Below are 25058 nucleotides of genomic sequence, written 5' to 3'. Positions count from 1 at the left end.
TCTTTCTTAATGTTTTTCTTCTTCCTCTCTCTGACTCTGACTTCCTCACATTCTCTGTCTGTCTCCTTTCATCCTTTCTTGTCCTTTTTCATTTACTCAGCGTAATGTTTGTTTATCAGATGTGATCTGATAAACAAAAATTAACATGTCAAAGTAGTGAAAGTGCAACAAGTCTTGTTACACATGATACAGAGTAAAATACAATTTGTTTGATCCCTGAAATTTGAGCTCAAACATGAGTTTTCTCCCACAGATCATTTTCTGTCACATGATTCACAACTGCTTTTGCCTTTGCCTTATAACCAGTCTGTGCCTCCCACATGTTACCATTGCATTTGAGTCACAGAGCCAAGCATCTTATTCTCTGAAAAAGGAAATACCTTGTAATTTTTGAAAACCCCAGGCCATTCAACAGAACTTACTATTTCCATTCTCAAAGACTTCTCAAAACATCTGGGTGAAAAAATATTCTGATTGCTGCAGGATAAAAAAAAGATTTTTAAACCAGCTTTCCAAGTTGCAATAGCCAGAGATGACATATGACCTTGTCTTTCCCAAACAGAAAAAAATAACAAATTCTTTCATATAAAATAAGTAATGAAAATTTGATAAAAATGAATAAATCATCTTTTCGTGCAACCGATGGAGGGTTTTTTTTTCATCCAGATGGTTTAAAAAGTCTTTGAGGATGCTTGAGATGCCTTCAGAACAGCTGTTAGTGGTATTAAATGATCTTCTGGGTTTATTAAAGTTCAACAAATACTTTTTATTTTGGGAAATTCACTTGCTCAGCTCTGTGACTTTATGTAATAGCAATTCATGAGCAGGTTTAACCAACAAGACACATCAGGACATATAGAGAAAAGAACATTTCCCTGTAACATCCACCGGCCTATCCATATGGCCCTTATAGTGAGGTCCATCCATCTGTCCAAGAAAGTGATTCACACGCTGAGGAGGCCAGCTAGCACGGCGGCACCGGTCCCTCTGTGAACATGTGTTGCAGCGGCTGAGCCTGCCGGCCTGCCTGCCTGCCTGGGGGCAATTAGGGAGTCGGGCCCTGCGGTCAGAGGCCCCCCTGGGAAGCCCTGATTGATTGGAGTCTCATCTTCCTAACAGGCTGGCATGTTGCCACCAAACCATGGAACAGCAGAGAGGATTGGGAGGGGTAAAAAAAAAAAAAAAGAGAGAGAGAGCAAGAAAGAGCTTTTATATGACACAGAAAGAGACGGGGCACAAGTGTTAGAGGAAAAGAAAGAAAAACGTCTCTGCCCATGTATGTCAGATGATAACGATTATGCTGTAGTAATCTCAGACTGCTCTTTAGACTTACTGGGGTAAAAAAAATAGTGTGGGAATGAGTGCACAGGTCAACATGAAAGTATCGCAGTGAGAAAGAAGAACAGATTCTATCAAACTATATTTATTTTCAGTAGATCTTCATTCTTTTTTCAGCATATGGACATCAATGATCCAGACAAAATCAAAAAGAAAGAAAACAATGATACCACTAGGACAGATATGACTAAAACACGTAAGAAACAAAACAGGAAAACATCCTGAACATTTTCACAATAAAAAAAAACAAACTAAAACTGTCAAACTTCTAGTGCATTTTTGTCCATTATCTAACCTTTGGCTTGCTCTTGCTCCAAAATCACATTTACAGTATTTAGCATCCTAAAAAAGCTCTTAATGTGCAAGGTAATCCTCTATGCTGTGAGGTCCTGGCATCGTCCAACTGGGAGTCTAAACATCACTAACCAACAACATTTAAAAACTAGATGAGGACAAACGACGAGCAGCAGATGAAAAACGTTTTTCTCTCACTGAGCAGTACAACAGTGGGTTTTAAAATGAACCAAGGATACACTTGGATTACTAAGTTGTTCTTGCAGCTGTAGTCAGTGTGGATGTATGACCTGCTATTAACACAGCTTTCACATATTGAAATGAAATATTACAACCAAACAATAGGTAGTTATGGGGGGAAATTTGTCTCCTTTTTTAAAAAATATATATAAAAAATAAAAATGAGTCTGGAATTGCACTTTAAGATGAAGGATTTTCTCTTCCTCTTCTTCCATAACATAGTCAAAATGCCTAAAATGTCTCAATACCAAATACAAATCTATTTACCGCTCATATAAAACACATTGTGGTTAGGTTTGATCTCTATATTTAAGACAATTAGAGCTTGACTCTGCAACAGATGGGAAAAGACCAATATTGTGTCTCTAATGACCATAGCAGCTACAATCCATGTTTCTCCTTTGATTGAGACAGAAAAAAAACCTTCCATGACAAAGTGGTTACAAGGGCCTATTTAGTGCAGCCTGAGACCGTCCCCCCTGCCCCTCCAGTTTCAGACAAAGAGGATACACTTGGATCAATTGTGCCGAACAAAGACTAAACTATGTGGGGTGACGCATCACACAGGGCTCTTTCTGCTGCCCTGCACGTACACGCAGCCACCCAACACTGAGCTGCCAACAGGTTTTCTCCTCCAACAGCCACTCAAGCAAAAAGAGGGTTACTCCGCTCTTTAGCTGGTATTCCTTTCTTTAATGTGTCCTTCATTCTTTAAAGCATCTCAGCAAAAATCTGAAAAAAGGTGTGCAGGATTATTTTTGGTATATTCTCAGCCGTGGTCCACTTAGAAGGTGCCATCGTATCTCTGACTCTAGTACACGTTCCCACCAAACAATTATTTATTTTACAGCACAGATGAGGGATTCTCCTCTCCATGTTTATTAAAAACCACAACAGTAGGCCTCGTTTTCCTCCAGTCAAACCAGGTTATCTCAAATATCTAAACTGGGCAGCCAGTATGGCAACATATAAACCACACTATTATTAGGGGTTTAGCTGAAAGCCAGTTACACGTCTTTTTATAAGTCGACAGATTAGTGAGACAGTGAGGCGTTTAAGAGTCACAGTCAGAGATGCTGCCTTGATTTTTCACAAGCTGCTCTCACATTAAACCGAGACTTTCATTCACAAAGTCCTCGGAGACTCTGATTAGCTGACCCATGAAAATGTGACAATTGGATTAATTAGTAAAAACACAAACTTGGTGAAAAAAAAACGGGATAAAGGAAAGAACGAACAGCTGAGTGTAGGATGTTTTGTCCAACTTGATTTTTGACCGTTGGCAGAAATTACAGAAAAGTAATGAGATATATTTGGGTGATTTTCGTGTTAGCTTAATTCCCTGTTCAAGGACTGCTGTTCTCTGACACGAGTTTTAACAAAGGGACATAATGTTCAAAATAAGTTTGTCAGGGTTCCTACACAGTATGGAAAAGTATGGAATTTGATTTTAGTAATTTCCAGTTCTGGATAAGTAAGGCTACACGATACACAAAAACAATCATATTGCAATTATTGTGACAGATATTGTGATTGCGATATGAGTTGCGATTTTAGTGGAATGGTAATTTTTGTATTTCCTTTACACTGGAAAAAAAGATATAAAAATGATGATGATGTGATTTTTTTTGTTCCCTTACATCTAGAATATGATTTGTTGGCTCAAACATCTCTGTCGCATCACAACGCTTCAGTTATAATAGTGTGTTCTGTCACACTTGACCTTAAATTGCAAATTAAATTTTGATAAAACTGGTAAATTGTGCAGGCCTAATAAGTATGGAAAAAGAAAAGGGGGTGTAAGAAAGTATTTGCTTTTCCAGACTATTGCCCCTAAAATATAAAAGTCAGAATTAAAAAAATAAATAAATTGAAATTGTGTTTTTCATGGTGTTGGGAGCAGGTAGCCAGCACAGCCAAAAGTTGTGACAGAGTGCAGGCCAGAATGAGCTTGATGTTGTCCAAAGCAAGGTTAGAAGGTTAGAAACAGCTCTGCCCCGAGCAAAGGTCCAGTGTGTAAGATTTAAGGGGCTATATATTTAAAGAAAAGAAATATAGTGTAATAAGTATGTTTTCTTAAGTACAAAATTACCTGAGAATAGGAATTGTCGTGTTTTTATTTCCTTGAAATGAGCCATTTATATCTAAATAGGGAGTGGGATCATTTGCATCACCCTATTTCTACAGTAGCCCAAAAGTGACAAACCAAACACTGGCTCTTGTTAGGGTCACTCACATTTTTGTTTTGGCCACTCTATTTAACAGCCCACTCACAAAAAGGGCACTGGAAAAACACTGATATATTTTTTTTAACGTGAAAATGTTTTAGTCAATGATTTTCCCGGTTAAATTACCAGGTCCGTTTGTTTTGGAGAGAAAGAGACCTCCGTGGATAATTTGGCTCCTGGTAAAAACCTCCTTAATGTCTAGATCTTTAGTTTTCAGAGCCAAACAGCACAGGAGAAACATTGTTGTGTTGTGTGAAACTGCTTAATTCAGCGATTTTACAAGTTTTAATTTGTTTTGAAGAAGAAGAGACCTTTGCAGATAATTCAGCTCCCTGTAAAAACCTTCTGAACAATGAACATTCTAACCAGGAGAAGTTTCAGCTGGTTGCAATCTGCAATCCTCACTGCTAGATGCCACTAAATCATCCTTAAACTTATACACTGGACCTTTAGTTACACAATAAAAATATAGCTATTTGTGTTCAGATGTCAAATATAGTTTGATAGATCCACTGTCTGGAAATTAGAGTCTGGAAAAGTGTGGAATTTTGAAATGGAAAATGTGTAGGAACACTGGTTTGTGATGACCAAAAACCAACCTGTATCACTGGACAAGCTGTTCATTAATATAGATAGAACTATGCATTATCCAAAGGGAAGTGTGTCTGCAAAGATGCTATTGTTTGTTAGAAAAAAGTAGTTGTCAAGCAAAGAAATTTCCTTGTTTCCTGCATGCAGTGGTCACCCCGAAGACATTTACTTTAACGCCACCCAAAGCAATGCTAAACACTTTTAGACTGGAGGGAGAACGGACATCTGGTAATTGGTGGTTCAAAATGAACATTATAACAAGACTGTAGAGTTCACTTGTCTGCTTCATGTCCTTGAGATGAGGAAAAATAAAAAAGAAGGTCCAAAGAAAGTCCTAAAATCCTTAGTTTTCACAATTCAAAAATCCATTTCCTTTCCTCTGTGAGTATCAGACAACTCACTGCCATATTTTCCAACATTTTACTCAATGCCTGAGCCCCAAGAATCAGCTTCAATATCTCCCTTTCCCAGTGTCGTCCACGTGGACTGCCAGGTTTGTTAGTCACATGGGTTGCCAGGTCTTGTCCATAGACTGGATGTGTTCCTTGGCTTTCATTCTCAGAGCAGCAATACTCGAGCTGCGCTGGTCCACGTCCTCCAGGGGGTATTTATCAGGGTACGGCGCCGTGCACTGGTAAGGAGGAGGTGCCATACTCTGCATCCCCTGGCCCATGGATGGATGAGGGTGAGAGTGAGGATGAGGAGGATGAGGAGTTGAGTTGAGGAAGCTATGGCTGGGGTAGCTGGGCTGGAGGCCCTGAGCTGGACCCATGAAGCCCGGGATGCTGTGGACCGGTGTGGCACTGGAGAGAGGAGAGGGCAGCCAGGGGTCCAAGGGGAGGGAGTTTGTCATCGGACCTATACTGGTGTGAACTGGTGCTGGGCGGTTGAAGGACAGCATGGGCGAGTCGTGGAGCTTCATGGTGCTGGCATCCATTTTTTCCTGCCGACGCCATTTAGCTCTGCGGTTCTGGAACCAGACCTGCGGGACGAAAACAAGTTATCATTAAGTGTACCTGAATATGACAGACACAAACAATATTTTCCACAGCGATCCCATTCAAAACATATTTTTAAATGAATCTGTTGTTTGGTGGTCAGTGTGCAAATGTTGTTATCAACACGTCATGTGCGTATAGTCAACACATTCTCAATCCAACCTCGTCACATTTTGACATTTGGTCAAGGACTTTCCACGTCCAGTTACGACGCCATAAGTCAATGCCCAAGTGCCGGATTTTGACGACTGTGGCGGAGATCGGGCTCGTATAATTATGCTCCTTCAAGTATGTGGTTATCGATCATGAATTCTAATGTAATTTCAAAATAGTTGGAAAAATAAACATCTACTTAAACATTAATGGCCACAGAAACATCATTCAAACTTAAGTTATTTCTACCTACAAGGCCTAAATATTCTTACCCTGAAAGCACTAAACAAACATTTCTTGAAGAGTTGAGATTTAATGCATGGCTGCCCATGAAAATTTTCGATGGGGTAGCCAGATGGGACCACTGAAAATCTTGGAGTGGCACACCAAAACCAAAAGCCATAACTGAATTTTAGGATTAGGGCCTGTGTCCACTAGCATTTTTTCTGAGTGCCTATATCTTTGTCAGTTGTTTCCACTGAGGAGAGACTGTATGTGACTAAATTTTGGCCCCCTAGAGAAAAAGTGATGTGCCCAGCATTATTTTTCAGAGCACTCTTGCTTCTTTGTGCTCCATATTTAGGTCACATGATATCTGAATCATCTCTATGACAACCGAGCAAACTTCAGCTGCCGATGAGGGCCACGAGATGCAACTAAAATCCCCAGACTGAACTAAACTTCAACTCCTCACCACTGAACCCCGTTGCCTCTTGCCAACCTTTGAGATGTCAATTTGTCTTAAGCCCTTTTGTTCTCTTAAAGAAGCCACCGTCCTCTTTAAAGACTGCATATTTTTGTCCTCACAGCACTAGTTAGGCTTCCATCCACATGTAGCACAAGTTTTAATGTCAGAAAATCCCCCAAAGAAAATGCCTACATATGTGCTTTTTCAGGAGGTGCACAGTAGCAGTGGGTGGTGCTAATTCTTCAGTCAGGTGCCACTGCAGAAAAGGGCATAACGAGATGCATAATTAGAAGAGTGGCAATCAATCAATCAGGAGAACAATGGATGTATAATAATAGAGAGCACACTGGGAAATTAAAATAGAGTTTAGAGCAACTAATGTTACAGGTAGGTGCTCTAGGAAGAGTTCTGGTAACAGCGATGTGTGCATACATAAGCATGTTAAAAGCTTCCAGAGACAATGGCTCAGCTTTTGTCAATGCACCAACTTTTCCACCACTCCTAAACATAAAAAATATTTGCAATAATTCAAGTTTCCTATACAGTTTATGGTGTTTCTACTCAGATATATTATGTGCAAATTGCAAATGTACATGTAAACAGGTGTATGAAAACACACCCACTGTGACATTGACACTGTGTGTTGCAACACTTGGATGCAAACATCCTGCTTGCGTAACTATCTGGTACAATCTCCTCACCTGAATACTTGGCGAGCCAAATCCCTGAAAGCTTGGCGTGTTTCTGCTGTGCACCTCAGCATTTGGAAACACACCAATTTAACTCTTTTGTTACCTGCCAGCTTGTGATGTCACAGTGTGATTATTCTACTGCTGTGATGTGGGAAAATTAAATCAAACCTGAATACTACACATGCTGAGTCAAAGGATTTCTGTGACATTACAACTATAGACTTGAGGGGATTTTGTGTACCTGAACTCGGACTTCTGGGAGGTTGACCTTCATGGCGAGCTCCTCACGGCTGTACACGTCCGGGTAGTGGGACTTCTCAAAGGCACGCTCCAGTTCATGCAGCTGATAGGTGGTGAAGGTGGTGCGGTTGCGTCTGTGCTTCTTCTTGGGCTGATCGTCCTTACCAGGTTCTGGAGACTTGCCTTCATCACTCTCTATGCTCTTCCTCAGTTCATTCAGCTCCTCGTCACACTTGTTTGTGAACAAGCTGGTATCTGTTCAGCGAATGAGAAAAAATGAATCGGGAGTTTTTATATCTATGTTAATCAAAACAACGTATGAACTGAAATTCAGAAGAACAAAAGCAGAGTGGTAAGCTGTAATGAAGAATGTCGTGCTCACTTTCCAGTAGAGCAGACATTAGTTTGACACATGCAACAATAGGCTACTGTAGGTCAGTGAAGCAAGCAATCCCCTGAACTTCAGTGAAGCTCGAAAACATTCCTAATCGGATTTAGAAGAGTTGTTTCCAGTGTTGATCTTCTCCAAAGGTAAACTGTCCCCAAAAAGATGTTTGGAAACAAAACTGTTCCCTTTCTTTTTATGGACTCAACTTAATGCTGACAGTGGACGGCAAAACCACCAGCTTAGTTAATCCTCACTTTATGATTAAAGCATTAGCCACAAAAAAACCCTAACAAATCCACGTCCTGTCAACATTTGTCATGACCAGCTACTGACAAGTTACTGTTTACTGACACTAGAAGATTTTAACAACTGTCTCTCTTTATAATCCTGCGAGACAAACAACTTCCCCTTAGTCATCCTCTCAGTTACTTTTCCTGTCCTTTGTTCCTAAACTTACATCATATTTTTGTGTATCACTTTCAACAACAGAGAAGTACAGAGAGCATTACTCAGAGAACAATTAAGTCTTTAACCCTGTCATTTGACTGTATTAGTCTAACCAGCAAATTGAATTAAATAAAGTACAAAGATGATGATGTGGCAATCAGATCAGTTACTCTTGTAAAGACGCTCCAAACCTCAATCAGGCACCGTACATCATTAAGTTGTGTTGGATACGTATTCACTTACAGAAAGTAGGTTAAATTAACCTTTAATCACTCTACTGGTGATAGAAATTTGGCATAAAATAGAAAGAAACAATTATTTTGTCCTCATATCACCCACATATGCCAATGGAATAATTTAGCATGAAACAGTAAATCTACAGTAAATATCTTTTTGTCTGTCAGTATAATCAAAATAGACTTTATAAATTAACTTCTACAGTATATAGTTAGACAAAACAACTTAACCTGATGTTTCGGTACAAGCTGTTTTTTCTGGAGAATTCAGTTGTCTTCTTCAGTGGATGGAATTTACTCATTGCGTGGACTTTAAAGGACGAGTATGTATTATTCAGTGGCCTCTAGTGGTGAGGATGCAGAACTGAAACTTCTCCCATGTGTCAAACGTACTATGGTGGCCGAAGTGAAAATGCGAATGACCCTATCTAAAGCCAGTATTTGATTTGTTCGTTCTTGGCTACTGTAGAACAACAAAGCGACAACCTCCAAGGCTGAAAAATGAAGCCAATGCAGAAGTGCCAAGAACTACAGTTCTTTGAATGGCTGCTTGAGGCTGGCTCCAAAACAGAGTCAATCTCCATAGACACCTATGTTAAAATGCCCAACTTTAGTGTAGAAATAAACATGTTTACAGCCTGGTACAGAAAATGGTTTTGGTCTCTAGAGCTAATTTCAACATTCATGACAACTGTAGAGGGTGTGAATTTTTTTGTAACTCAACAGTTTACATTTTATAACGTTATGGTGACAGGCTGTCTGCCGATAGTGTCCTTGGCTTCCCAGTCAGATCCACCACTCTTTCTTTCAGAGCACCACCCTCTTGCCCAAATATGGTCACTTCTTGCTCCAAACAAACCAAGATGGCGAGGGCTGAAATGCCAAGGCTTCAAAATGGCAGTCCACAAACCAATAGGTGACAGCACGGTAGGTACGTCCATTACGTACAGTCTATGAAACAACATTGTGAGTAGAGAGGCCCTACTGTGTATGTGATATAAAAGTCTGTCATTTTAAGGTAACAGTAGCATAAGAATTGTTATTTAAGTTGTGAACACAACCTTGACATATCATTACCGTTTAAGTTAATATGTTGAACTTGTAAACTCACAGCTGTTTATTTACACATCCAGCCGTTACAGAGCAACATGATCATTTATTAGGAGTTGTCTTACTGATACTGACTCTCCTTTTAGCTCTGTTTTTGGTCCCCACCAACTCCTGAGGGACATATTTGGCTCTTTAGCTGCTAAATGCCATACTGTTTTTTCACCAGTTAGTCTGTCTAACATTTGGTACTGTGCATGTTGTGTATAGTGGGTTTTCAGAGCTTTTTTTTTTTTTTACTGTAAACAGCAGCCTGCTACAGCCAAAAGACAACAATATGAGAGTGGTGACACTGATCCAGAGCGTTACATTTACGGAAACTTGCTGTAAAGCTCATAAAGCTTGATGGGAGCTGCAGATTCAGGTAATAACACTATATCTTCACTATAAGGACCATAAACCCCTTTACATTCTCACATTGTTTCCACATTGTTGTTGGATATATTGTTAGTTTGATTATAATGTGTTTAATTAAATTTTTTTAATGTCAAATGGGAGTCAAGAATGAACCTTCATGCTTAACTTCTACTGGTTGGAATGTTAACCTTCCTGATTATAATAGTTTATATTTGACGTTTTCGATACATGTTGACGACTTCACTGTCCACCTGTCACTGCTTCAGTAAAACAACCGACAGTATACGCATGTAAATGTGAGCATGTTTCTGTGACTGAGTTGTGTTGATAGAGATAAAGGAGGGGGGGTCATTGTGGTCTTTCAACTGGCAAACAGGAGCAGAGGCAGAAGCAAAGCAGGATTTTTAGGGACTTCATTTATCCACCTCTCATTAAGCAGCCATGACAAAGGCCAGGCTCTGACAAAGGCAGAGGTCAGGACCGGTTCAGTGACCAGCTCTTGGCCTGTCAGTCCATCACAGCCACTGGTCTGAAGGCTGCCCACTGTTTATCAGCCAGCAGAACATCTCAGCTCAGAGAGGAGGGGGCCGACTGACACCAGACACAGAAAAGTTGCTCATTCAGGGGGAACTGGGCTGACTTCACAGGATAGTTACATACAAAAGAGTGATGTCACTGGAGTTGACGTACGTTATTCAAGAAAAACAAGTGTCCACAAAGATTTATCGGCTGAATTCGGACAACATACACAAGATATATCCATCTCCAGTTCATCAAAAATACATTTTTGTGTCTCTACCACCAAATCACCAACCACCTGCCAGATCCTGCATGTGAAAATAGCTTCAGATTAAAAACGTGATGAATTTGATTCTGAGACAGAACGATAACAATAACACCCGAATGAACGACTGTACAATCTAATCTGCACAGAAGAGAAGATTAGGGGAATTCCACAAGGGGATGGGATTGGGTTTGGGGACATAAACCCCCTACACCATCTTGTCCTGTGATTTATCTCTCAATCTCAGCCCACACAGTTCACACAGTTAATGCATCAGGCTCCAAATGGCAACAGTGATTCGGACTTTACATGTGAATGCTTTTAAATGGATGCAGAAACGCTGCACCAACACATATGATCCAGTGGTACCTAACTCTCATTCATACAGGTCAGAGTAATTAATCATCAGCTGCTGTCAAACAGGATGTGATCCAAAAATGATGCTCCATTTTTGATTAATTAATTTTTTAAAATTGCCATTGCAGATTTTAAATTAATAGGACTACAGTGCAGATTTGTCAACATGCAAACATTATATCAATACATGCATGTTTTGTAGTTGTTTTTGTTTTAGAAAGATCTCCTTTTGAGTGGCTAATTGCAGGGATAGATTACTGAACAGGCCAACCAGACACAGGCCCAGGGCCCTAACTGTAAGTGGGCCGTCTCTTCCAAAATGTCAAAGAGATTCAAAATGGCCACAAAGACATGCATAGGAACTGCAAAGAGACACAAAATAACTACACAAAGGGACAAAACAACCACAAGGAGACAAAAAATGAACAAAAAAGACACTAAATTACCACAAAAAAAAAACACAAAACGACCACAAAGAGAAATAAAATCACCAAAAGACACCAAATTACCTAAAAAAACAAAACAAAATGACTACAAAGAAACACAAAATCACCAAAAACACACCAAATTACCTTAAAAACGACTACAATGAGACTCAAAAATCACCAAAAACACACCAAATTACCTAAAAAACCCACAAAATGTCTACAGAGAAACACAAATCACTAAAAAAGACACCAAATTACTTAAAAAAAAAACACAAAACAACTACAGACACAAAATCACCAAAAAGACACCAAAAAACCACGACTACAATGAGACACATTTCCACCAAAAAAGACACAAAATTACCTTAAAAAAGACAAAACCACTACAAAGACAAAAAAAATCAGCAAAAAGATGCAATATAACTACAAAGACATACAAAAAAAACCTAGAGGCCGCATATCTGTGCCCAGGGGCCAATTGTCTGATAATCTGTCCATGGTTATTTGTGTCAGAAACAGTTTTTTAAGCTACAAGCTTTAGCAATATGTCTTTTCAGTGCATGCTCTGTGTTATACATGCTGTTTGATATGCTTCCTTTCTTATCTCATGGAGATGCTGACAGTATAAACTCATGTTTAGGCTTTGAACTTTTCATGACCTCACAGGTTGATTCTGGCCCCTGCATAAGTTTGAACCAGGAAAGACTGACTCTGTGGTGGTGGTCAGAAAACTTTATAGTCAGCGGTCAAAGAAAGATTTATTATGTTTGCTCACAGGCATCAATATCCTAAACTTCACTGCAGCAAAATCAATTCTATCTAATCCAATTTAAATCTCTGTAACGCTGAACTCAGACCTCATACTTATCCAGCCTTCCCTGAGCAGAGGTGCTGCTGTTTGATCAATATCTTTGACCGTCTCATATGCTTTGAGGCAAAAGATCAGATGATTCATAAACTTTATCCTCAATAACTGAAGGTTCTCAACCAACATAAAGTTAAAACCAGGTGGTGTGAAACTCTTCAAAGTGATACTACGACAGAAAGCGTTGTCAGGATGAAGACCATCAGCAGCAGCCTGACTCACCGTGGTACTGCTGCTGCTGCTGCTGCTCTGTGCTGCTGTTCCTCAGAGAGGAAAGGTGCCCGCTGTAGGTCGGGTGTGATGAGGGCTCCTGCTGCCTCCCAGGCTCTGCCAGGCCATCTATGTCCACTTTATGGGGTCGTGGGGCCCCAGCAGGGCTGAGCAGGGGATCCTGGTCTTTACTGAAGCCCAGGATGACATCAATGCTGTGGACGCGGCCCCCCACAGCGACGCCCCCACCTTTCCCCAATTCATGGAAGTTGCTGGGCGAGAAGCAGCTGTCGTCCACCATGCTCATGGTATCCAGTGATAAATGCATTCGAGCGTCTGGGCACTGCAGTCAGAGGAAAGGGGTTTAAGAGAAGGACTGAAGGTACAGGAGTGGGTCAGAGATCACCTGGTTACCTTAGATGACTCTTTGTCCATCTATCTAAACCCGCTTATCCTCCGCAGAGTCCGGGGGGGGAGAGTCTATCCCTTAGACTCTGAGAGCTACTGTACATACTGAAGAGTGTGCTGATGGATACTAATGACACAAATTACCTCTTAATGCATACTTTTAACTTAACCTACTTTTACGCATGATCAGTACTAACGACCGTACAATGTTGATTATCACAAGGAATTAATGCATTTTAAAAAAAAAAATCATATTACATTTCTGCATTTATATAAAACTAATAAACATTTCTCATGAAAACCAAACCCAGAGTCGATAATGTGTGCAGTAGTGGAAAGTAACTAAGTACATTTACTCAAGTACTTAAATAAAATTTTGAGGTACTTTACTTTGCTTGAGTATTTAAGATTTGCTACTCTATACTTCTACTCCACTACATTTAGGAAGCCAATATTGTATTTTTACTCAAATACATTTATTTTACAACATTAGTTACTAGTTATTTTGCAGATTCAGATTAGCAATACAAATATAAACTAATAAACTGTGACGTATTACATGGATCAAAATAAAAAATCAATGATCTCTTGGTGAAATTCACAGCCTATATAGTAAAGAATAGCTCCACCGTTATCAGCTGCAGAATTAGAGTGACGTTAATCAATCATTTCAATTCATTATTGGCCCAATATGGCCTGTATAATATTCTAAAAGGGCCATTCTGCACAATGGGTACTTTTATTTCTTACGTTTTCAGTATATTTTAATTCTAATTTTTTGTACTTTTACATGAGTAAGATTCTGAATGCAGGACTTTTACTTGTAAAAAGTATTTCTACACTACTCTATTACTACATCTACCCACGTAAAAGATCAGAATACTTCTTCCACCAGTGTCTGCGTGTAATTCAAAGTCTGTCTACTGAAATAAAAAAGGCTTTCTTAGACATATCAATAACACATATCTCATCATTTTACTCTTATATAATGCGTTACTTTCCACCACTTTACGCACTCATAACAAAGGTTAGTGTCGGTTAGTATTAGTTGTAACTGTAGCAAAGGATCCAAATCTTTAAAGAACAACAAATGTTGCACGAAAAGCACAAATGTGATGTCTGCAGTTATGGACTGCTTCTATTAAGCACTTCATTCATGGCATATAATGTTAATGCATGTTACTGAGGAACAAATGAGGTTTATGTGCTCAAAAAATGGACGAAATAGAGCCTTTTGGCCAAATCTGGGACGTCACACTGTGGTTAATTAAAATATACTTGAGTAAAGTAACTCAAGTAAAGTGAATTGACTGAGTTGCAGGTGGAAGTGATGTGTGCAAAACTGTGTTCTGCCGTGTAGTAGAAATAATCAGATGTGAATAAGAGCAGATTTCAGTTACTCACACATAGAGGAGCAGGAGTATTGACAGAACAGAACCAGCGTGTGTTTGTTCAGTGCATCCTGAGATTTACCTACTGAGCACACCACTATCTTTTCAACCCACACATCTCCAGTTTCATGACGACACCACAGTTGAAGTTCAGTGTCAGTGAAAAGTGTGACAGCCATAAAACAAGCCAGTGGTCGAACCTACCTTCTGGAAGTACTTATGTTGAACTGTTAAAGTTGCTGATGCCAGTGCTCCACCTGTTCCTCTCAGCAGCTCACCCTCCAACTTCACTCTTCCCAGATCCGCAATGTGCACCGCTCACAGTCACTCAGCCGGCTCTGCTTACCTTGCATCTCTCTGAATAATTTCTCTGTGTGGTAAACAGTCCTGACAGAAACACTCCAGTGAAGTGCAACTGAATAAAGCCACGAAGAAGAAGTGCAAAGAGCGTTCAGCAGCTGAGTTCAGACGCCATGCGCGCCAGCTCAGAGAGGAGAGTGCAGGAGGAGAAAGACAGAGGGAGAGGTGGACAAAGCTGAGGGGGCGTAGGAGGTGAAACGAGGGGATTAGGAGAGGGTTATTAATTGGAATCCTTCCCCTGTAAGAGTGATTGGCAGCTGGTTTCTGCTCAAGTAATTGTTTTAAATGTCATTTCCATTCACCCCACAGCAGGAGGCCCAGGCTAATGAAGCCTGGACAAGACTTTCTTTCATAGATTTTTTGTTTTAAAGACAAAAGACCCACTGAAGGTTTTCACTAGCACACCCAGCCCCCCATTATGCGCAACTACATGAAAAAAAGGAACTTTGAAATGATAACACACAAGGTAAAATGACTATCAGCATAGAGACTGATGCTGACCTATCAGTTTACAATAGAACAAATATTCTATTGTAAATTAAAGAGGTGTCAGAGATACATATTGACATTAATATCCCACCAACACAATATTTTTGTTTCATTTATCAAAACTGTAAAGGACTTAGCTAAGTAAGACTGTCTTCTGTGACTTTTTCCTTATGTGATCAGTCTCGGTTCAAACTCCATCTAATCTGAAATGCTGGTACACGGAAAAATGAATTTATTTTTTAAAAAAAACCCTTAAGTTTTAATAACGCTAGTGATCAAAAAATAAAGTATGAGCAAAATATAGCAACTTATTTTTCCTATATTTAAACCTATTTTTGAATATATAAAAAAAAAAGTCCTCACACAATTTTCAGTCCTTAAAAAACATTGATAATTTTGAGTTGTACTGTCATTAGCTGTTTTAAAATAAAGTTCAGGTTAAGCGATAATTACCTCCAATAACAATACTTTCGTAGGTTGATTTTGAAAGAAACAATACAGTAACATCAGCTTTTCATTGTTTGTGGGGAGCAACTGATGAAAAATAACAAACCTACATTCTTATTCTGTGTACTTACTCTGCAGGTACTTATTTTATTATAACAACGACAATTTATTCAATTTGGTGACAATCAACATAATGTTTCTAAGTTTATTATTATCTTTTCTTCTGATAAATATTAAAATACTTAAGTTTGTGCACATTAGGAGCAAGACATTGTGAGATTTATTTTGTATTTAGCAGACTAATTCTCTTAAAAATTAGAAATGTAAAAATATACCTGAACAAGTAGTGATTTCCTATACATGTGTTTAGCTGAAACCATTTTACAGCAGAAATGTTTTACATGTAGGAACCATTTTCTTTCTACCGAACCACACCTGCCAACCATATCACCACACAGTAGGACGCGTCATCTACTGCTAGCTCACCTACAACACCACTGACCCAGCTAATGCTGCAGCTCAGCCGAGGAGGACGCCATATATGTTTAAATCTCACACTGTCACAAGCATAAGCCTCTCATCCATGAGTAGATGCACACTTCCTTCTGAACAGCGATACGGTTGGTAGGTGTAGTTTTGTTGGAAAGAAAATAGTTCCTTCATGAAACTGCTCACAACAAGCTCTGTGGATTATCTTGAGTAAGCGGGTCATGATTTTTGGAAAGAGACATTGCTGTTGAGTTTTTCAAATATATTTTTTGTTGCTTTGACCACCACAAGCTGAGTCCCATCTAGTTCCATTATATTTGAGAGAAGGCAGACATCTCTACAGCTGATATCTCCAACACTCAGCAACTTACACTCAAACAATCTAGACTGATAAATAGCACTGCAGGGAAGAGGAAAAATATGCATTTTTGATTTTGGGGGGAACTGTCCCTTTAAAGGCCTTTACTGGGAGGCTTTTTAACACATCCCTTTTAAAGCTGCTTTAGACAAGGCGATGTGATGACAGTAAACAGACTCCTCAAGGTTGTGATGCTGGAAGTTGACTGCAAACAAAAGCCTCGCTGCTGCTTCATTATCATCATGTACTTAAATGTTGTTTGTTTGTATACTTGAGTTCAAAAGTGTCTGTTAGCAGCTTTAAAGCAGTGGAGTTGGCCCCGGCTTAATGTCACAGAAAATCGGCCACGACTCTAAAGTCGTAAAGAGATTACCCGTGACCTCAAACCTATCTATGGATAAGATAGAGAAACATTGATTTAACAGCTGATTCAGTTTCAGTCTTTACTATTGGGAGAATGTGCATGTGACATTGGTCATGGGTGAAGTGGAGATTTTAAATGACAAATTATCAGAACTAAAATGTAAAGTGGGTTCTTCAGATCAGGCAATTTATAATTAAGAAATTACTAATCTTGTTGTCTCTCACTCTTCAATTAAATTTACATTTATGTACTGCGCTGGTTTGGAAGAAGGTGAGGCTGGATGGCAGATATAGAAAGTGCAGGCCTGTGACACCAGAACTCTCGGTTTGAGTCCAGTCTCCTGTCTGTGGCAGCCCATTCGCCAGAAAAAAATGTTGGCATTGTATGTCTTCACAAACCACAGATACGTTACAATACGGTATCATATCAACATTTCCAAAGTGACGTAGTTCTGACTGTGTGTATGGGAGCTGTCTTAGTTAACAGGAATTGAGAGGATGGTGTAAAAACTATGCGAGCTAGCTGCCAAGCTGTCATCCACTGCAGACCATTGTTCAAAACCAACAAGTGAGACACCAGTAGAATTTTCAGCAGCGATTGTACCACCAAAACATTTTTCTTCTAGCAAGACTTCAGCAGTATTCCCAGTGTATGAGACCCAGAAACAGTTGATTTTTGTCGAGACATCGGTGGCATTTTCAGTTGTGATTGAGGCACCAAAATCGGGTATATTAAGCCAAAACATGACCTTTTTCTAACCATAACCAAATGTTTTTTGAGCCTAAATGTAATCACATGTAACATGTAAACCAAAGCATTGCTGAAGTGCTACATGATAACGTACAGATGTTACATATCTGTGGTTTGCAGAAACATACAATGCAAACATTTATTCTAGCAAACAGGTTGTCTGTAGTTCAGTTTAGGCCACAAAAGCACTTTGGTTAAGGTTAGGGAAAGATCATGATTTCGGTAATGTTAACAAAAACAAAGTTGCTGCCCAGACTGATTGATACAGTATATACTGCCACTGAGGTATTGCAGTAATTGCTGAATTCTTAAAACTCTTCATTACCCCTGTCCTGCTGGTGGAACAGACAGTACAACCTCACACTGTGCAGCCAAACTGACCAAAACTTTATTTTAAACTCTGGTTTAAATCCAAAAGCTTGCGCAGATACCACATTTAAAAATTTATAGTAATAAAAAATATTAGTTAAAAATTTAGATTAAAGATTTGAAATGATGCACAAGACATCTGGAATATTTTTCACCTAATGTAATGATGCCTTCATAAAAACAACATTGATTCCATATACATACTGTATTAGCTTGATGACTAGAAGTTAAGTGATTTATTAACCTGACTGTAATGTGTGTGTAAACATTCTTTTACTTGACAACTCATTGGTGTAGTTCAAACTGTGAATAAAAGTGGACGGCAGACAGTGATAGTCATACAATCCAGGCAACATTTGGGTCAAACTGTGGCTCCAACAGACAAAGAAAAGTATCATCGTGATTTCAAATTTCAGTCTAACCAGTCTGTTTGCAAAATGACTCTCACTGCCAACAAGCTTACGGAGTAATGATAGTCTAGGGTGCTCGTTTATCCCCTTATGATTTTGTTAATACATTTTTGTCCTTCCACTGTTATCCTAATTGCGCATAAATTGGTTAAGAAGGAGCAGTGCAGTTATCAAGCTGCTTAGTTTTATCAGATGACAATGTAAGTCCCCCTGATCCTATTAGAGGTAAAAGCAGCTAACGTGTAAATGCGCAGTGTCAGCTTACTGGGAGAAGTGGAGAGAGATGGTGGGGGGTTAGAGAGGGACGGCGGGAGGGGGAGAAAAAGGGTGATGGTGGTGGTGTGACGGGTAAGGTAAATTCATGTGATTCTCTGTAACGCAAAGCCACACAGTAGGGTCTGACTGCAGCTGTGGCACGGCGTTCTTGTCATGCACGACAGGAACGCCCATGTAGATCATTGGTTTGCGTAGGAACGCCTATTAGCTTTTGACATCCTTTTTTTTTTTGCCCAGTATCTTTACTGACTGCTGTATTATCCTGTTTGTGAACTCAGCGGCCATGCATTCAGTTGTAAATGTGATTTAACTCACTTTGTGTCAGATTTTTAAATCGTTTTATCCTCATTTGTGACTTTAATGAAACAAATTGGGCAAACTAACAATTGCTTAGAGTTATATTACAGTTTTTCTCAATTGTTTACACACAATTTTGAAAACAGGGCTCCTTTTTCCAAAATATTCACACAGTTACCCAAACACCACACCCAATTTGCATAACTCCTAGATTATTTGCAAAATGACACACTTCAGTCAAAACATATACACATATTTATAAAAATGCTGTTTTATTTTCATCTCACTAACATAGTTTTCAAATGATCAGACACTACTGCAGTCAGTTACACACTACAGTGATCAATACAAAATACATTTGTAAAAACCCCTGTTTTAGGAAATAGCTGGTCTAGTGCTAGACTTTTTTTGCCAGACATTTTTATGTAAGGGATAATTTAGATGACAAAAAGATATTGTCAAACCCACAACATTCTTCATGATTACTTTGAGGTATACAGAGAAAGTACACAAATACAACAAACAAACACAACACTGATTGCAGACTGCTGCAGACTGAAAATATTTATTTCTTACCATACTCAGTTACAGTAACAGATCAACAATGAAAATCAGAACAAAATAGTAGTTTTTCTTCCTACTATAAAGTGTAGACAAATAAAAATTCCTCTGTTGGGTTTAGGAATGGGGAGTATGGTGGAAGGTGTAAGACTGCAAATTCAGGGTGCTCATGGAACCAACTGTGGACCAGAGCTGATCGATGGAAAGATACATTGTCCCAAACGACAATGTACTGCATGTGGTCCACTTGGTTTACAGTAAGCACCTGTGTGCTTCCACACCAGGTGGATGTGATTATCCAGTTCGTTCATTAGTGTGGTCGTTGGCAAGCAGGGGCTTTGTAATGAGAAGGAAGTAACCTCACAATCCTTATCTGTGTCTAAGGTGTGATAATGCGTGTAGAGTTTTGCAAAAAGTGTGAAGCTGAGTCTGTGCTTATTGTTGTGCAACTATGGGCAGGTGTTTTGCTTCTTGAGTGTAAAGAGCTGTTAATTGTGTGAAAATTTTCATTTTAGTACGTAAACAACTGTAAAAAACTGTAACATAAGGAATTTGTTCTGAGTCAATCTTAGCTTGCTAGCTTGCTTCTTAATGCTAAAAATGTAATGCTAGTAGTGTTGACATGAACTGTAAATTTGCTAGCAGGGCTGTAACCCCCCCAAAGGGTGATTCATTTCATCAAAACCAAGCTCATGTAATGAATAGGAGTGCACTGAACAGTATCCACCAGCAGAAAACTCTCTCTGTGACAGGCCATTTCTGCTCCACATGCAAAAATGCAGTCCTGTGAGCACGGGGCTATGACTAGCACGAGCTAGACCCCGCCCCATGTGCTCACACTTGCTTCCTTGTCAAGTTGACTTTGAGATTTTGAAGGCAGGGATTAAATAGACAGTGGCTGACAGGGCAGGAACATAGGATATAGTGTTTAAGGCAGGGCCCTGTTCGGTCCTATGAAAGTTGCTCAGTGGCGCATGAAGCCATAAAAGTTTGACTTCCGATTCGGAGAACACAACAGTCTACAACATCCTCTCGTACTTGGAGAGAGTGCTGTTGGAAGAATATAATTAGATCATTTACTACACAACAAATAAAGAGCATATACTTATCTATAGCAGAGCCATGTTGGAGAAGATGCGGGGCAATACATGTGGATAATACCCATGTATTTTGGCTCTGTCCTAAAATGTACAGTTTCTGGTAAATGTTCAGTTATTATTAACATTTTTGGCCATGATATACCTCAGTCATACATGGTATTGTACTTGGGCAATATGACAGGAGGAACTGTGTTAGAAATGAAAGGCTGAAAATTGTGTATGAAACATATGATATGGAACTATTAACCCACAGGATAAGGACTCAAGAAGAGCGATGTTGAAAGAAATGGGAGAAATAGACAATGATTGCAAGTGTTTAAGTTCTTCCACTCTGCCTCTGCATTATTGGGCCCACAGAACAAGTGCACTAGAAATTTTCACCAGCCAACGGCTAAGTTAAAAATCCAGTAGAAATGTGCGATCAATCTTGTTGGTAAATAAGTGTGCGCTATTGTTTTTGCATTGTGAGAAGTCGGTCAGTCGCCTTGTCACGCAAGCACCTCTAATGTCAGACTTTGACCAAGAGACAGACGGCTGCTCTTAACCTTATTTATCTAATTGAATTACAGCTGACCCCCCAGCTTTCACACTGTACACACAGCGGCAGCATGTTTAAATTCACCCGCTCTGTCAAATCAACTGAAATTCACTGCAAACAGCAACAGATCTGTTCTTGTTGTATGATGACAAATTACTTTATTTACAGTATATTAATTTTGCCTTTGCACAGTTTGATCTTCACAGTTTTGATATAATAATTTTGAGCATAATGTGAGCCTCCCCAACGAGTTTAGGTTGCTGTACTTGAAATATCTGGTTCAAACTGTTTCAATTTGAGTATGTGTCCACAGGAACAGTTACATGATGATGAGGACTGTCAGCATGACAAACACGCATATGAGAAAATGTCAAACTTTGAAATGCCAGCAATAAAAGCAGACAGTGGCAGAGACGATTATGTGAAAAGCTCCTTTGCTGGACCTGGTCTGAGATGTACTTTCACACCTAGACATGTATGACCTGTGTTGTGAACTCCTCAGTGTTAAAACACAAGCCATGATGCATGTGCGCTGTGCTAAGCCTAGCCTACTTACGTGCGGCACAGTATGTTCTGGGCTAAACATGCTTCACACAGATCTAAGGGCATTTTTAGTAGGAGGAGAACCTTTTGACTTCCTGATCCAACTATTGATCCAAATGACATTATGTTTACACCTTTCAACTACTGACCTCAGTTAAACTAACAAACTGTAGAGACCAGGAACAAAATTTAGTGATACCAGAAACATTACAGATTTGCATTTTTAATTATTATTATTATTTTTTTAATATTCAGTTTAATTACATCATGAAATGATGTAGGTGCAGATGCTTCTAGTTGCCTCTCTGTCAGCTTCGCTAAATTTGTGCTTAAGTTATGCTCTTATGTCGAGAGATGTCCGGATTCAGTCTCAAAGATTGGTATCGGGGCATCAAGGCATTTTTTATTTTTTACTGATTGGGATCGGCTATACTGAGTAACATAGAGGATCCTATCCTTTGTTTGACATCAGCTGTCACACTGGTGTTTGTACACGCAAAGCTGTCAGCCGTCTCCAACTCTCCTGCTCCTTTGAATCACCAAGGCTTGGCTAGATCCTGGACAACACCATTCAACCAGGAGGCTTTTTTCCCTATATGCCATGTGACAGAGCAGAGGACTCTAATAAGAGAATGACAGGAGACGTGTGCTTTATGATGAATAAGGACTGGTGTATCTTGGGGCTTTGAGCTGCTGTCCCTGTCCTGCTGTTGATCATACGCTATAAAGAGGCGGCTGCAAAGGCAGTGGCAGAGCAGAGCTGCTGCCTGTGTTCTGGAGGGGAGACTATGTGGCTGTCTTGTTGAGGTCAGTATGTGTGGACAGTTAAATCATTCCACAATCAGAAACCCTGGATTAACAGAACCATCTGGAAACGCGATCAATTAGAAAGCAGGAGCCATCAATGTGAGAAAGCATAAAGGGACTAAATTACAGTGCACAAGTTAAAGGAGCCGATGGGATAAATGTTTCACTGGAGCTGTACCTTGTTCCATGTGACAAATAAACAAGTGAATCAGTTTAGTTTCAGTTTGTTTCCAGAGTAGGTTTACTCATTTCAGTTTATTTTTATTGTTTAAATAGATGTAGTTTTAATTTAGATTTTATTATTATTATTATTATTATTATTATTATTATTATTATTATTATTATTATTATCATTATTATTATATCCTATTATTTATTGTCAATTTTACAGAAGCTTGTGGGTGGTGGAACAGATCGGTACGTTGGTAAAGTCATTGTCACTGGCACATGCTGCTCCCAGGGTAAAGAGGTGTGGCAAATCATTTCCAAGGTGTGTTGACAAGTTGTTGTATTAGTTGTAAATCTTTATAACGGTTCACAGAAAGAACAAAGCAGGCATGCCTTGTAGAATGATCTAAATCTTCATCAAAACTTGTTTTCAGCGTGTAGGTTGTTTGGAGGCTGTTTGTTGTTGTTTCCTGGAACTGGGGGATTTTGAAAACGGTGACACGCATGTAGCTGAAGGTGGTGGGATGTCCGCCTTAACAGTCAGCCAACTGCAGGTTTATGGCCACAGTCTACAGTCTACAGTCTACATCTGGTGAATCAGACTACTTTCCTTCTGATTCAAAGACTCATGATCTCAAATTGTTGAGTAGACCAGTCAGTCTGGTTGAAAAGGGACAGTGAGCTTCTTCTTGATGGGTTGGTTTCTGCAGCAGAGGAAGGCACCTCTCCAGGGACGAACAGATGCTCAGATGATTCAGTTTTCTTGGAAGAGCATCTTATGTCTAATACCAATTAGCTCATATTAGCTACTTTTCTTTGACCTAAGACCTTTTGAAGTGACCACGATCTACTTAAATCTAACCAAGATAAGCCTCATTAGGTTGGTTCACCATCCCTTTTCATACTGCTGCATGTCTAGAAACTGTCAAGTGCTGCCTCGGCTCCACTACGAGTCACACAAAGGCCCCTAAAACAGCCTTCACTGTGCAGTCTCCAAGTAGTCGTAGAACAGTTACACTTTGTTTTTGCTCTGTAATCCAGCAAATTAGATGTGGAAAAAAAACAGTGACTATGAGGTTAAAGGGATGACTCTAAGCTTTGATTTAAGGCTATTTACATACAAATTTAATCAGCTGACTGCAATAATTATCTGCTCAACTGTTTCTTCAGCAGGTGTGTCATTTCATCATGACTTTATGGATGAAAGAGCATAACAAAAGTTGATTCTTGGTGCAGTATTTACATTTGGAGTCTATTGATGTGGCTGGGAAATCCGTATAAATCCTTGAAAGGCATCTGAGACAAGACTGAACACAAAAAGCCTCCAAAACAAGCAAAAACTGACGGGGGCTGCAGTACAGGCAGAGCTCCATCAGGAAAGAGCATCTACTGATGTCCATAGATCATTCAGCCATAGCATTTACCACCATCTGTTAAACACGAGGGCTTTAAAGGGATAGTTCAGATCTGTTGGAGTGGGGTTGTATGAGGTTCTTACCCATAGTAAATGTATTACATACAGTAGATGGCAGTCGGCATGTCTCCCGTTTGGAGAAGCAGGCAGGAGCCTGAAACTAAAACAAAGCAATGTACTGCTACAGCAACAAAACATATTTTAACTACCTAAAATATTCATTATCAGTTACAGAGTACGCTGTATTGAGAATATTTTCATCGGTTAACCTTATTATCAGACAGTGATTTCCGATGGGGAACTGAAGCAGTTACATCACTCTCTTCAAGGCCACCAGTCTGCATTCAGTAAAACAGCCATTTAACATTGCTGAGCACTGGAGCTGCTCGTCTACCGCTGCCTTCATCAGTTATTTTGTCCGTGCTCTTGTGAGACTTTGATATCTTAAAGGATTGGTTTGGTTCACCAAAGTCACACAATAACACAAACAACCTAACCAATCTAGGCAGGAGTGGACCAGCAATTCCTGTGTTCAGCGAGCATAGATGAGCAAGATGGTGCAAGATGTGCAGCGGCTCTCTGCTCTCCAGTTTGGTGCCTCGCTGTCCTCTTCCTTCCCTGGAAGTGGTTGCTAACACCCTCTACCTCAGTAGAGACTTGGCCATCATCAAAGGCTATACACACCCAGGGTACCATCTGTTTGATTCACGGCCCTCTGGAAAGCCCTAGAGATCATTCAGAACCTGGACTCAAACACAGCTTTTTCCCCTCAAAATAGCAATAACGACTTTGAACAAATTCCAATACACTTTTTTTTTTTTACTACACTTTATGTGTAATATTCACAGTCATACTATGCATAGTTTTTATTTTATCTA

The 25058-nt window shown here is 39.6% G+C and overlaps 1 protein-coding gene across 1 annotated transcript; it reads right to left on the bottom strand.

Annotated features, from left to right (window-relative positions):
* Positions 1-5193: 5193 nt before the first annotated feature.
* Positions 5194-12969, bottom strand: rx1 (retinal homeobox gene 1). The gene is made up of 3 exons (XM_049587878.1): positions 12654-12969; positions 7464-7717; positions 5194-5673 (listed from the first exon to the last, which is right to left on the bottom strand). Exons 1-3 carry the CDS (start codon positions 12967-12969, stop codon positions 5194-5196), a joined length of 1050 nt encoding a protein of 349 aa, XP_049443835.1.
* Positions 12970-25058: the final 12089 nt, after the last annotated feature.

Source organism: Epinephelus fuscoguttatus, linkage group LG10 (genome assembly GCF_011397635.1).
Source record: "Epinephelus fuscoguttatus linkage group LG10, E.fuscoguttatus.final_Chr_v1".
NCBI lineage: Eukaryota > Metazoa > Chordata > Actinopteri > Perciformes > Serranidae > Epinephelus > Epinephelus fuscoguttatus.
This window is presented reverse-complemented; position numbering and strand designations above follow the sequence as displayed.

Excerpts from the sequence above, each read along its gene's own strand:
- rx1 (XM_049587878.1), bottom strand. The coding sequence starts at position 12,969 with ATGCATTTATCACTGGATACCATGAGCATGGTGGACGACAGCTGCTTC. Across the intron at positions 7,718-12,653 it reads GCAGCAGCAGCAGTACCACG|ATACCAGCTTGTTCACAAAC; the intron begins GTGAGTCAGGCT and ends TTCGCTGAACAG. Across the intron at positions 5,674-7,463 it reads TCCCAGAAGTCCGAGTTCAG|GTCTGGTTCCAGAACCGCAG; the intron begins GTACACAAAATC and ends TTCGTCCCGCAG.